The sequence below is a fragment of the Siphateles boraxobius genome, unplaced genomic scaffold, assembly GCF_051911475.1.
Source record: "Siphateles boraxobius isolate OS27281-9 unplaced genomic scaffold, OSU_SipBor_1 7, whole genome shotgun sequence".
In the NCBI taxonomy this organism is placed as follows: domain Eukaryota; kingdom Metazoa; phylum Chordata; class Actinopteri; order Cypriniformes; family Leuciscidae; genus Siphateles; species Siphateles boraxobius.
The window spans coordinates 18557833-18572981 of NW_027509197.1; the positions used below are offsets into that span (position 1 = coordinate 18557833).

The window sequence follows — 15149 nt, forward strand, 5'->3', positions numbered from 1 at the left end:
GTTTAAACCAATGAATTACATAAAATGTATTCTATGGAAACCTGGAAAAACAAACAGGAATCACAGTTTTATATCTATTATATTATACTATTATATTATACTTTTAGAACTGAATCTAATATTTATTGAGTCACCGAATCATTAACTCAACTGATTAATTAAAAAACATTGATTCTTGCAGGCACGAAACACTACTCTCAAGGTGTGGGTATCTGAAAGGACTTTCTTTGGAGTGGGTAAAACAAAACAACTGTCGATTGTGTCTAATTGTAAGTTATATTAATTTATTTTTATTGAACTGCTTCAAAAATTACAACCGCGAAGATATGCTTGTGTGAGATTGCTAAGCTAATTATTGTTTTGACAATTACCCTGAGGAATCAACACAAAACAGGCCTCAGTCAGAAATGTTTTATTACAAGTTCATCTTGAGAATTGTATTCTTGTTTTTATAATGAAAATTCTAGGAAGAGTGTAGAGGTCAGCGTTAGATACTTGAGATGGTATTTGTATTTCCAGTTACATCCCAACATTTTAAACACATTTTAGCTAAATTGAATGAGCAGAATGTGGTTAAATCTGCTTGACTACAAGTTAATATCCTGTAGTTATGACCATCTTGAGACAGTATTTCAAACTTCTCTCACCATGATAACTTACGTTGTTGTACTAGTCATTACCTTTAAGTTTTTATGATGCCTTTAGGGTGAAAATAAAAAGTGTCACCGTTCTTGACCAGATGGTGAACCAGTAATATACAGTGTTGATTTTAATAATCAAACATAAAAGTCATGGCTAGATTGAATCCATATTTCGTCCAGCTCAAGCATAGGTTAATCCTAACCATGCATTTTCCATCAGATACTTATAAATATTTAAGCAAGGACCACTGATGTTTAGTTATTTCTCAAATTAAACTGAGATGAGGTTAATGTAATTGGCTCTGTGAATCAAATTATTTATTTCCAAGCACATTTAAGTATTCAGCATTCCACTCAAAACTATCAAAAATAAATGCCAAAGATAAATATAACAACATACTTAACTTACATTTTAGATAACTGAAATATACACATATATCAAAGACAAACTAAAGTAAATGCCCTTCCAAGTACACACCTGTTAAAAGATGACAGCCAGTCATAAAACATAATTTACACACATGAACAAAGCCTACAATGAAGTACAAACACAGTTTCACATTAAAATCCAGGTGTTCTTTTTGTTCTATTCTTCAAACAGTTGTGCTGTAGTGGAGAACATGTGAACACTGTTCAAAATACAAAAGTAATGGCAATTCTCTTGCCACAGATACAAAAGCCCCACTTTTTTCAAAGAAAGTGCTCTAAAAAATCAGTCGGTAGCAACTGAGCCACATCTAAATATTAACACAATTAAGAAGAGAACTAGAACTACATCAATTTGCTGTTACACTACGTTACTTACATTTGCATATATTGCGTCATAAATCATTTTACGATGATTGAAAGCCATCACACATTTCTAAGAAGTAATAATTGGACACAATTATTTAGTTTCTTGAATGATACAGCACCAAGCTGTAGCATACAGGTTTCTCTAAAGTGAAAATTTGTCAGATTGGAACCAACTGATTAGCTAAACATTCATGGTTCTGATTTTACAATAAAATCCCATCAGTTTTTGGCACATTTCAAATGAACTATTCACTATCTTTGTGGCCACTGTTGAGCATTTGCTGCAACTTTGACGTAAAACATGTTCAAATTCAGTTTTGTTTATCTAAATTTCAGGATAACATGTCAGAGGAGTTCTTTTTTTGAAGCAGTGCAGAACTTTGGTTGAGGGTGACGTCTCGAGGGTCCTAACTCACAGCCATAGCGTTGGTCTCCACCATTGCGTATTCTGTCTCGGTGCCCTGAGAGCCCTCCATGAGTCGCGCCAGCCCTGTACGGGTGGAGTATTTGAAGATGAAGGCTTTCATGAGGTCATAGCGGTAGTGACGGTGAGCAAAGCTGTAGACAACAGGGTTCACGCAGCAGTGCAGCAGCGACAAGCACTGCGTGAGGTGCAGCACCACAAAAAGCCCGTTCTCTGAACCGCAGCCCAATGGGAGCACACCTAGCATGACTAGAGCGTCGGCTAACAGCACAGCATGATATGGTGCCCAGCAAGCTATAAAAACAACTATGTACATGAGGATGACCTTCCTGCTCACGCTGCGATCCTGGTCACCATGTAAAGGGGAATGAGAGGACGAGGAAGCCAGAGCTTTTGCCAACAGTGCATAGGACACTGCTATTACAGGGAAGGGAATGACAAAACCAAGAACCACAAAACTCAGTTGAATGCCCACCATCCACTGCAAAGGGTTGTCCTCTGGATATACAGGATGACACAAGGTCACATGACTGTGTAGTGACTTTACGGACTGCAGGAAGTATGTGTCAGGTATTGAGGCGAATAAAGCAAGCAGCCATGTTACCGCACACACTAGACGGCGTATTTGTCGTCCTCGTCTGGGTGAAATCTCCTCTGAGCGTACCACCGAAAGATAATGGTCCACGCTCATGCAGGCCAGGAAGAAGATGCTGGCGAAAAGGTTGACGCTGAAGAGAAGATGTGTGAGTTTACAAGCCACCTGGCCAAATGACCAGTGGCCACCCTGTGCCAGCGAGCTCACCCACACCGGGAGAGTAGCAACCACACACAGGTCAGCCACCGCTAGGTTTAATACATACAAGTGTGTCTCGTGGTAATGACGCTCCGAGCGAAAGTTGACCCACACTACTAGCGCATTGGCGGCCAGGCCCACAACAAAAATGAATGCATAGAGGGTGCACATAGCATTGAGGAGAGCAGAACGGTTGAAGGAGGTGGGGCACATTTGTGCTTCCACACGTGTGCTGTTGTCATTGGCGTCTGTGAAGTTGAATTCTTCCCACATGGCGAAGAATTCAGTCAGTTCGCTGGCACTTAGACTGATCTTTTCATTTGGTGGTGAAGACTGCAACTGTGGAAGGGGAAGGAAAAAGAAGTGCAAACACCCATCAAGATGGAGTAAAGTTTTCTCTGTTATGATTACCAAAAGATCTACGTCATTATATTATTAAATATCAATCATAAATGCCAAATATTAATTTAATAACATGAAATGATGGGTAGAAAATGGGATTGAGTGGAAAATGACTTATAATATTTATTTTAAATCAATAAATTCATATTTTCTAATTTATTAATGTTTTATATTAGTGTTACATGTTTGTGAATATTACACTAGTATTCAAAAGTTTAGGGTCAGTAAGACAAATAATTGCTTTCCTTTTTAACATGCAATTCATCAAAGAATTCTGAAAATAAGCACAAAGTTTCCACAACTGTTTTAACATTAATAATAAAAGGAGATGTTACTCGAGCACCATATCATCATATTAGAAAGATTTCTGAAGGATCATGTGACTATAAAACAATAAAACAGAAAACACTTGGTTCAGTTTTTGATCAAATAAATGATTTGATGAACAAAAGACTTCTTTCAAAATGATTAAAAAATCTTAAACAAAAGCCCAGCATTTGAACTATAGTGTATATTTGCATAAATAAACTTTATTTTGCATTAAGGACATTCCTAAAGTATTGCTACGAACTAATAAATACTATTTTTTTTCTCACAAGGTCAAATGTGCAATCTGTTCAAAGAAACACTTAAGAACCATTTATTAAACTATTTATTTGACATAAGACCATCCAATCATGCAACACAAACTTGTCTATGGCACTAGAGCCTTTCATATTTGTGAAATTGTCAAAGCATCCTATTATTATTTCATGGTTCAGTTTAGTTCGAAAGTTGACACTACTTCAAAAGCACAAAGCTGTTTGGCTTCAAGCCAGTCATGCTGAAGTACCCTTTAAGCTGGTTCTGCTTTTCACTTCACAGTGATTTCTATGAGCAAAGTAATTTCAGTTTAGGGATTTTGTCATGCCATCTTAAACATCTAAGTGGTCCTTTCTAAAAGACATGTTGCTATGTGGTTGGTGAGGTCACAGACCCTTGACCCTTGATTTTTCTAGGTCACTAAATCCTTTTTTAGTGGAACCTTCCCATCAGCAAAGCTGCAACAGTGGATCTGAATGTTAGCATAATGCTGTTCTAAATTAGCGTAACTCTCTAAAAATATAAAATAAGCCTGTCTCATGTTGTGTTCCAAGACTAACCATAACATAAAGAGTGTGTGATTATGTTTAAATGTTACAATTGGGGTATTGAATTACACATAGCGTTCCATCACAAAAGGAAATTACTCCACCTCTGTTTGAAGTTCATTACAAAGTTAAATCTTATTGTTTTCCCTTTATTAAGTACACAATAGTGCTGTTTGATAAAAGTGTTTATGTTTGTTTGTTTAAGAATGGTTTACATGCTTTCGCCCTAAGAGGAAACAGTTTAGGAAGTTCGTAGCACAAAATGTAATTGATGAATCATTTAAGGACTGTACCATGTGTAGATACACATGCAAACACTCTTTGCCTTCTCTTTTCGTCTCATTGTCTCTCTTTCAGTCCTTAGTTACGTAAATGGGTCAATGACGTATAAGGATTTTCAACAGGCCGATTTTAAAATACAAAAAAAATAATACCTGTTGCAATTGTTCTAACATTAAGGATGTTGTGTACACATAAATTCATATGAAATTTTTAATTTAAGTGATTTTAGTGTTTTTTCATCTACATGAATTGGCCATAGCCTTAAAAAATGTCATATGGTGTGACCGTGATTTATCTTAAAATTAATTAATTTCCTTAACAATTCTTAACATTTTTTTTTACAAGTTCTTAGTAGTTAAAGTGTTTAGAAACAAAGTATTTGCCTTTCTTTTAAGTTTTTGTAAATATTGATCAGATTTTTTGTTCTATAATTGTAGAGTTGCCGCCTTAAATCTAGTTAACAGACTTATTTTTCCCGTAAATCACATAAAACTGATAAAAATGTTTTAAAAATATCATTCACTTAAGCATACTTTATCAGTGATTCATATTCCAGCCACAGAAATAAGATATTTTATTTTAAATTTAATACAGAGATTGCTTTTATTGGTCGCACCACATGATGAGTGGTCGCTCCAAATGACAACGAAGACCTTATATAGTTAAAAATCTATTTAAAGAGATCAATGAACTATGCATTTTATACAAAAAATAGATTTAAACCAAATTCTATACAAAACTCACAGCATTTTCCTGAAAACAAACATTTTATAAACATTTTTTTTTACAAAAAATCACATCGCAAATAGAAGTGCACCATTTCATTTAACTTGTCTTTCTAACAAATAATAATGTTATATATATACAGACAAATATTGTATATAGGTAACATTTGTGGTCAATAGTTTTTCTTTTGAAGTAATTAATACTTTTATTAATCAAGGATAAATTAAATTGATAAAAAAAGTGACAGTAAAGATATTTAGGCTAGAATGTTACAAAAGATTCTATTTAAAATAAATGCTGTTCTTTTGAACTTTCTATTCATCAAATAATCCTGACATATAAAAATTATCACAGTTTCCACAATTTCCAGTAGTAACAAAAATAGTATTACTAAAATCCTCAATCTGGAAATTGAGCGTTAGATCTAGAGCATAGATCAGCATCGATAATAATCAAGTTTCTTGAGCAGCAAATCATTATATTAGAATGATTTCTGAAGGATCATGTGACACTGAAGACTGGAGTAATGATGCTGAAAATGTACCTTTGATCACAGGAACAAATTACAGTTTACTATATATATTCACATAGAAACCACCTATTTTAAACTGTAATAAGATTTCCCTCTTATCCTAGCAAGGTACTCCACTCTTCCTGCAGGGTCAGAATTTTTACTTCACTTGGCATTGGCATCTGGTAAAATAGATTAAAATATTTTTAAATAAATAAATAGGCAATAATAAATACATTACTAATAAATGCATAATTACTAAACTAAAATTACATGCTATAACTTTTTTGTTGCATTTTTCTCATATTGTACAAAGAGTAAACATAAACCGTCTGAAATATAAAAATAAAATCCCAAATTGCTTAAAAATCTATTCCAAATTATACTAAATTAAAGTACTTTTTGTATATAAACCATCAATTGAATATAAAAGCACAGAACCTGCCAATCTAGGACATATATCTATCATGAAAAACAGTCTGCAGTGGTCACACCACATGATATTTGGTCACACCACATGATATTTTCAAATTCAGTCAAAATTTACAGGCATAGAATTGGTCACCTAAACAAAACAAGCTAGCTTTCCACAAAAGGTCAATATAAAATTTAGAATAAAAATATATATTTGTAGAAATAACTTTAATATTATTTTTTTTTAAGGTCATACCACATGACAACCATTACAAAGGTTTATTTTTTTCCTATTTGAGAGAATTACAAACCTGCTTGTGGCTTCCATGGGTCCTTGGTAGATTGGTATATGACGTAACTTCCTGTGTTTGAATAGTTTTCAACATAAAAGTCCCAAAATGGTAGTTCCTTGATGGTCGCACCACATGATATTTCATAAAATGGACATCATCGGACAAAGATTGTTTGTATATTATGATGGAAATATAACTACAAATGCTTTGATTTTTTTTACAGAATTAAAAAACACTTTGGAAATCATGCCAAAGAGTGCAGAAAATATTTTTTAATAAATTTAGAGTAATTTCAAAGACGTTTTCAAAACAGAAGTTAGGGCCGGACGGTCGCACCACATGATATTTTGACACTTAAAATATCAAAAAAAGTTACAAATAACTACATTTTTTAAAAAGTTAAAGTGAGTACATACATGGGAGAGGTACTACAAATATACAGTATCTTTTTATGCATTTAAACCCGTTTTTACCTGAACAAATGCAACCGGACAGAAATTTAGGCGTCACGTCATTGACCCAAATATAGCCTACTCAAGGCTATCTATAATAGATTATCCACTGTTCCAGCTCTGAATCTAAATGTTCCTTGGGCTCCCAGAAGTACACAGTGGTAAGCAGCAAGGACACTGGAGTATCAAAGGTCAAATTTATTACAACAAACCCCTTAAAGGCCTTGAACCTGTAACACTGCTCTTGCTGGCAGGAAGCTGGATATGTCAAATAAATCATGATTTGTGCAAAACTGTGAATTATCTTTGAAAGACTATATGACATGCTAAAGATCTTTATGATTAGCTACTGTAGTGCCTCTTTAATTTCTGTTCATAAGTGAGCACAGGCTATGCAGTGCAAGTTCTCCATTAACACAGCAAATGTTTCTTTATTTTCAATTAAAATTAAGTGCATTTTTGTTCCTGCTTTCCAAGCTAATCTTCTGTTTCAAATTAATTAATTTTGAAGTTATGGATTTCGACAAATAAGCAGTGTAATGATACATTGAGTAAAGCTCTACGCATGAACTGATGTCAGATTGAAATACAGAAAGTAGCTAGAATAATGTTTAAAACCAAACCATGGACATACTGAAATATGATGATGCAAATTCTTAACAGTTAATATTGGGTGGGAATCTTACTGTAGAGCTTTGTAGAATTTAATTGTAGAATTTAATTGTGAGCGTGTCTGATTTTTTGCGTAAAACCGGGCTGTGTAGGCTAGTTACTACCACAGTTAGACAAATTTAGTCAACAATACTAAAAACAACTTTGAGATATAGAAATCTATCATAAAGTTTTTAACATTTTCAGCATGTATGTTATCAATATTTATCCAAACGGGAAGAGCAAACATACAACAAACATAGTGTTGCAATAATTAGCTTACATCCCCAATTATAGGTGACTTCTGATGCCGTTATTTTGCGCTAGCCTTATAGGACAAAAAAAATACACGCTGTGAGGTAGCCTAACGTATAGGCTACTCAGCACAACTTAGTTTTGCTGCAACATTAACTATTTTCTTAAAACTTTATTACGAAACCATACACTAACAAAGAGACATCCAGCAGAAAGATCTGCTTAAAAATCCCAACCTTGACAGATCGTCTAGTGCAGTGCAGGTGTCTGAAGCAGGCAGTATAGAAACTAATATAGCCTACTAAAACTCTTGTCTCAAGTCTTTTGCTCGTTCTTTAGGACAAACGATATTGCTCACCTCTGTCATTTTGCCTTTAATGCTTGGTCAGTGAGCAAAATTAATCCACGGATTCGTTCTTATCAGCCGATGATGAAGCGATCCCGTCGTCGCTTCTGCTGTAGGTTGTTTAAATAGAGTGAATGAAAGAGGTGACGCCCATCTACGACTGATAGCAGAGCTGCGCTCATATAGCCTACCTCAGTCTTAAATCTGAACACGCTCATGGATTACACTGGTGAGTGACCAGGAACACTCGCCAATGAATGCCCGAATCCAATCAAAATGTGGTGTCCCCGTTCAAAAAACAAAACAAAAAAGAGCAACGTATAGGCCTACGTATTTAAAAAGAGGTTTTTTATGATTGAAACCATTTCGTATACATACGAAATATGGTTTCAATCATAAACACACACACACACACACACACACACACACACACACACACACACACACACACACACACGCATGGTGTTGCTAGCGTCATGCACAGTTTGAGCTACAGGAAAAGTGAAAAATACATTTTATATTTCAAATAAAATTCTAAATAAATATTAAATATAAAAACAATAAATTAAAATATTATAATCGTAAAACAATAAATAAAACAAAACAAAAACCAATAGGCCTACATTAAAAAAAGCTCTTTATTTAAAAAAGTATTGTTTGTCTTTTTTATTTATTTTTTGTAACATGAGGAGAGTTAACCACAAATGCAACTTTGTTGAGTGCCTGCCTGACACCTCCGATCACTCATTTCATGCATGCCTGATTATACATTATGAAACATAACCACCCAAAACGACAATCTGTGATCTTGAAAAAAATCAGTAGCAGAAAGAGTCTGCACTGCAAAAACTCAAAGCAAAGGCAAGTGTCTTTACCAAATGTGATCATGTAAATAAAATGAAAATATAAAAATTAATTAAATAAAACATAATATGTCTACTATTTTTATTTGTAAGGTGGACATGTGGATGGATATGTAATGGTTTTCTTCATCTGACAGAGAAAGGGTCTGACCTCATGAAGGAAATGAATCGATTAGGGAAGGATTGTTTCCATCATAATAACTTTCATGAAAGGGCAGCCTCAGCATGCGCGGATATCCATTGTTCCCAGATATCAAAAGTATCAGAGCACATTTAAAAAGTCACTGATAAGTATCTTGGTTCTCCTTAACACTTGTGCCAGCTTCTTTATCTGAGCTTTCTTCTACATACAGAGGAGGGGAGAGACCTTTTGGCTCCTTTTGGTGGAGGCTTTGAAACAGAGATTGAATTATGTGAATTAGCCTAAGTAGGGAAGAGAGCAGGGGTCCAAAGCTGCTGGAACAGAGCACAAAACCTCTCTCTACCTTTCAAACACATACTCCATTCCTCCATTGCTAAGCAACAACTGTAAAATGTAAAACCGTGTGGTTCCTGTGTGTTTGTGTGTGTGTGTGTATACGTGCTTGCGTGCAGGCAGGTGAGCCTGCGAAATGATTCTGGGTCAGAGAGAGAAGCGGTACGACGAACGACTGAAAACTCTGAAATTATCGTACATTATGGGATTTTTTTCATTATTGATCGTACATCGTACAGAGGTCAAAATGATTGTACAAATACGATAATTATCGTACATCTGGCAACACTGCTGCTGCCCAGCATATAACTCATATGCAAATATGTAACTTCTTATGAACTTACTTGGAAATGGTTTATATTAGGGATGCACCGATACCGATACCAGTATCGGTATCGGGCCCGATACCAAGCTCATGTACTTGTACTCGTACTCGTAAAAATACCCCGATACCAAAGACCGATACCTCACGTATATCCTTAGCTTATATTTCTTATGAACACTCTTCCTGCAGTTATAGTGTTGCTAGATTTAATAGTACACTCTAATATTTCACTTTACACTTTCGGCTGTGATTACATTGTTACTCAGTGTTATGTTAAACATTTGTTCTGTGATTTCTTTGGCACCTTATGACAAATTTGATTGTCTTGTTGTCTGTGATTTCTTTAGCACTTTGACAACTTTGTGACAGGCAGGTAAAAATTACATTCATTATGTCCTTGGTTTTGCCCTTTGGAGGTTATTGGACACTGTGAAATTTGGGCTTTGAAAATTTGTGATAAGCACAATAAGAATTATTTATTTTTTTAGGTTTATTTAAGTTGTTGAAAATAAAGATGCTGATTTGTTCATTAGTCTCATTGTGTTGTTCTTAGAAAATTGCCACATAAAACGAGAACCCCCCCAGTACAACAGGCATCGGTATCGGTATCGGCGAGTACCGGGAAAAAAATATCGGTACTCGTACTCGACCCTTAAAAAGTGGTATCGGTGCATCCCTAGTTTATATAAGTGTTTCTTTCTGAAGTTGGCTTCCTTTATAAGAGTTAAATGAAAGTTAAGTAAAACAAAACAGAAATTGTCTCTTATTTCTCTGTTTATGTCTTTGTATTTGTTTTTTTCCCAAAAAATTAGACACCTAAAAAAATTCTAAATCCTTTGTGTATTTTACATATATTATGTATTTCATAGATAACTTTCACCGTCCCGCTACCGGGACTCCTAAATTGACTTCACTATATTACAATTAAATCCTAATCTAATCATGATAAACTATACTGAACACAATTATAAACGCAACACTTTTGTTTTTGCCCCCATTTTTCATTAGCTGAACTCAAAGATCTAAGACTTTTTCTATGAACACAAAAGGCCTATTTCTCTCAAATATTGTTCACAAATCTTTCTAAATCTGTGTTAGTGAGCACTTCTCCTTTGCCGAGATAATCCATCCACTTCACAGGTGTGGCATATCAAGATGCTGATTAGACAGCATGATTATTGCACAGGTGTGCCTTAGGCTGGCCACAAAAAAAGGCCACTTTAAAATGTTCAGTTTTACTGTATTGGGGGGTCTGAAAACCAGTCAGAAGTGTGACCACCATTTGCCTCGCGCAGTGCAACACATCGCCTTCGCATAGAGTTGATCAGGTTGTTGATTGTGGCCTGTGGAATGTTGGTCCACTCCTCTTCAATGGCTGTGCGAAGTTGCTGGATATTGGCAGGACCTGGGACACGCTGTCGTATACGCCGATCTAAAGCATCCCAAACATGCTTAATTGGTGACATGTCCAGCGAGTATGCTGGCCATGCAAGAACTGGGATGTTTTCAGCTTCCAGGAACTACTGTATGTACAGATCCTTGCAACATGGGGCCGTGCATTATCATGCTGCAACATGAGGTGATGGTCGTGGATGAATGGCACAACAATGGGCCTCAGGATCTCATCACGGTATCTCTGTGCATTCAAAATGCCATCAATAAAATACACCTGTGTTCTTTGTCCATAACATACGCCTGCCCATACCATAACCCCACCGCCACCATGGGCCACTCGATCCACAACGTTGACATCAGCAAACCGCTCACCCACACGACGCCATACATGCTGTCTGCCATCTGCTCTGTACAGTGAAAAGCGGGATTCATCCGTGAAGAGAACACCTCTACAAAGTGCCAGAAGCCGTTGAATGTGAGCATTTCCCACTCAAGTCGGTTACGATGACGAACTGCAGTCAGATCGAGATCCCGATGAGGACGACGAGCATGCAGATGAGCTTCCCTGAGACGGTTTCTGACAGTTTGTGCAGAAATTATTTGGTTATGCAAACCGATTGTTGCAGCAGCTGTCCGGGTGACTGGTCTTAGAAGATCTTGGAGGTGAAGATGCTGGATGTGGAGGTCCTGGGCTGGAGTGGTTACATGTGGTCTGCGGTTGTGAGGCCAGGTTGGATGTACTGCCAAATTCTCTGAAACGCCTTTGAAAACGGCTTATTGTTGAGAAATGAACATTCAATTCACGGGCAACAGCTCCGGTTGACATTCCTGCAGTCAGCATGCCAATTGAACCTCAAAACTTGCGGCATCTGTGGCATTGTGCTGTGCGATAAAACAGGACATTTTAGAGTGGCCTTTTATTGTGGCCAGCCTAAGGCACACCGGTGTAATAATCATGCTGTCTAATCAGCATCGTGATATGCCACACCTGTGAGGTGGATGGATTATCTCGGCAAAGGAGAAGTGCTCACTAACACAGATTTAGACAGATTTGAGAACAATAATTGAGAGAAATAGGCCTTTTATGTACATAGAAAAAGTCTTAGATCTTTGAGTTCAGCTCATGGAAAATGGGGGCAAAAACAAAAGTGTTGCGTTTATAATTTTGTTCAGTGTATATATTGTTGTAAAGGTCTAAAGCCTGGAACACACCAAGCCTGAAATTGCTCCTCGTCGGCTTTGTTTCGGCCGATTCGACATGTTGAATCGGTGTCGGGCCGTCGGTGAAAGAGGGAACTCTGATTGGCTGTTAAGCTTAGTGAATGAGTCAGTGCACGAGAATAATAGCAATACGGCGAGCAAAGAAGTCAAAACGCTACAGATAAAAGGCTGTTCTTATTTTACATCATCTTACCTAAGTGTTCCATGGCAAATATTTAAATATTAACATGAGCGGAGTGGAATAAAGAAAGTGTTTAGCAGGATTGATATTCAAAACGGTAAGCACACACTGCTTTGTTTACGGTATGTGTATCTGCAGTCTGCAGCGTCGGTCGCATATATCTGCAGAAATAGACAGTTGTCTCATTTACACGCAGGCGCAGAACGCCCATTCTAGCTAACAGTCGCCAGTAGTTCTCTTGGTGTGTTCAATGCAGCTTTTCACCCCAACGCGAGGCGACAACACAGTCGGCTTTCATCAGCGCTAGTTGGTCGGCGTCGGTTTGGTGTGTTCCAGGCTTTAGACTCCTAAATAGATATTTTAGCACTGTTTTTTGTTACAAATTATGTAGGAACAGTAATAGATGAATTTATGACAAGAGTGCATCTACATCATAACAGGAGTTCTGACCTTTGTCACAAAAAGTCAATGCACACACTTTTAATAACTGAAACTTTGGTTTTCACGCTAAAAGTAATAAAACATATAATCTAGTATTTGTCAATAAAAAATATAAAATAATATTATCCTCTAAAAAGTATAATATATATATCCTCTAAAATATAATATAATCTTTTTTTATCACCTTTTTATTACATCACATATTTTAGTAGTTATCATAAATTAGGTATCAAGCTTACGAACTCAGAATTCATCCTGTGAAAACCGTTTTGAAATTGCACGTTGCCTTACCATAGAAACGGTACTCTAAATTATTTTATCGGGCTCCTCCCCTTTTGGGCGTCATCATGTTTCATAATTTATGATCAAAACCTTTTCTAATCTTGACAAAACACATATTGCCAGAAAGGTCTGAGTCTCAAGGTTCCATATTTTTTGACAGAAGTGATATTTGGACAGAAATGTATTAATTTGTTATGGCAGAATGCATACAATTAAATTAAATGGAATGTATGTAACCCGGTGGCTAAGTTTGGTATTACGCCTAAACAAAATCTCATGGGAACTTCCATTTTTGTGATATCAACTTCAAATTTGGGTCACAACTTGGTTAGATATATGGCTTTGATTTTATAGTAATTTTATAGTAACAAATATTTGTAACATAATTTATACAAAAGAAAAAAAAATATTAAGTACAGTTTAATTGATTTACTGTAAATTTAAACTTCAATAACTTTTTCATACTTTCATTTTTTGAAATGCTTTCACTTCAGCAATAAGTGTTTTCTTTAAAACATATATTCCAAAGCATTCTTGAAATACAACCATTTAAGTATGAAAAGTGCATTTTAATGTCTGTTCTCATAAAGGGGGTGACAGTTAAAGGCACACTGTGGAGGAATTGTACCTTTATATAACAGCTTCAAAGTAATTTCGGTGATAAACAAACTCATAGTAGGGCGAATCTCCTGGTAGTAAAGCTTGGGGGGACGCCGCTGGAAAAAACAGCTGTGTAAGTTTGAGAGGAGCGCCCCCGACAAATCTCGCGAGAATCACGACTTGCTTTACGGCACGACGTCACATACATCAACAAAGCACGCATATCAGAATTGAATCTTGGCAGAGTCGACAAAGAAAACGATGTCGGAAGAGTCAAGGAAAAGAAAACGAGAAACTGACCGCGTGAGGAACCGGACAAGAGTCTCACTCGGCCAGGCTTTCACTCGTCGGCGAGAGCTAAAAATCAGCAATGGATGCAAAAGCGATGCTGACCTGGCGTTCTTGTTGATGGACTAGTAGACATCTTCGGAGGCTATCTGTGCCTGTTCGATGTCCGACGCTTTGTAACGCGTTGTGTCAGGAGGAAAAATAGGGATAGCTCACAGATGAAGTTATTACAGAGGCCAGACAGACTACAGAGGCAATTTGCATCTCACAATTTGCACTTTATTCCCCAATCGAACTTGTGTAACGGTCTGTCACACGTTCTACCGTCCACAGCGTTACTTGATAAACAAAAATAGGATAAGAATGAGAATCAAACAGAAATAACCCGCATACATGGGGTGTTCGAGGCGCGCATACAATACAGACTGCTGACAGTTCAACAGAGCGCGCGCAGCTCTTAAAGGGGCCACGCCTTATTTCCACTGGTTACAGCTTCCTACTGAACAGGTACCGGTATACAGGGGGAGGGGATCAGGCCGTGAGTGCAGAGACATCTCTGGTGAGTGGTATTTAGGACAGTAACGTTAAATACAAGTACTCCACAGCGACTCAAGGGGTCGCTGTTTGACAAAAACTGAATTCCTCCACAGTGTGCCTTTAAGGAGTTCATATTTTTAATATATATCATATTACATATGTATATTTAATATGTATCATTCTTTTTATATGTACATAATAATTAGTCCTGTTAGCTGGTAGGGAATGTGGTAAAGTAGATTATGTTTTTACGAGGTGTAGAATAATTGGTATAAATTTGGCTTTAATATGTCTGAGACTTTTCATAGACCGAAAAGAGGATAATCAAAATCAGAATGCATGGACTCCATCGTCTGACAACATGAAACATGAATTTATTTTAAAGACATAATTTTACATGAGCATTGCTACAACAAATCAGAAAAT

At 36.5% G+C, this 15149-nt stretch overlaps 1 protein-coding gene across 1 annotated transcript; it reads right to left on the minus strand.

The window, feature by feature from the left end:
* Nucleotides 1–396: 396 nt before the first annotated feature.
* On the minus strand, nucleotides 397–8343 carry ackr3a (atypical chemokine receptor 3a). Its single transcript, XM_077216571.1, has 2 exons — nucleotides 8128–8343; nucleotides 397–2992 (listed from the first exon to the last, which is right to left on the minus strand). Exons 1-2 carry the CDS (start codon nucleotides 8134–8136, stop codon nucleotides 1844–1846), a joined length of 1158 nt encoding a protein of 385 aa, XP_077072686.1. The 5' UTR covers nucleotides 8137–8343; the 3' UTR covers nucleotides 397–1843.
* Between the last annotated feature and the right edge of the window lie 6806 nt (nucleotides 8344–15149).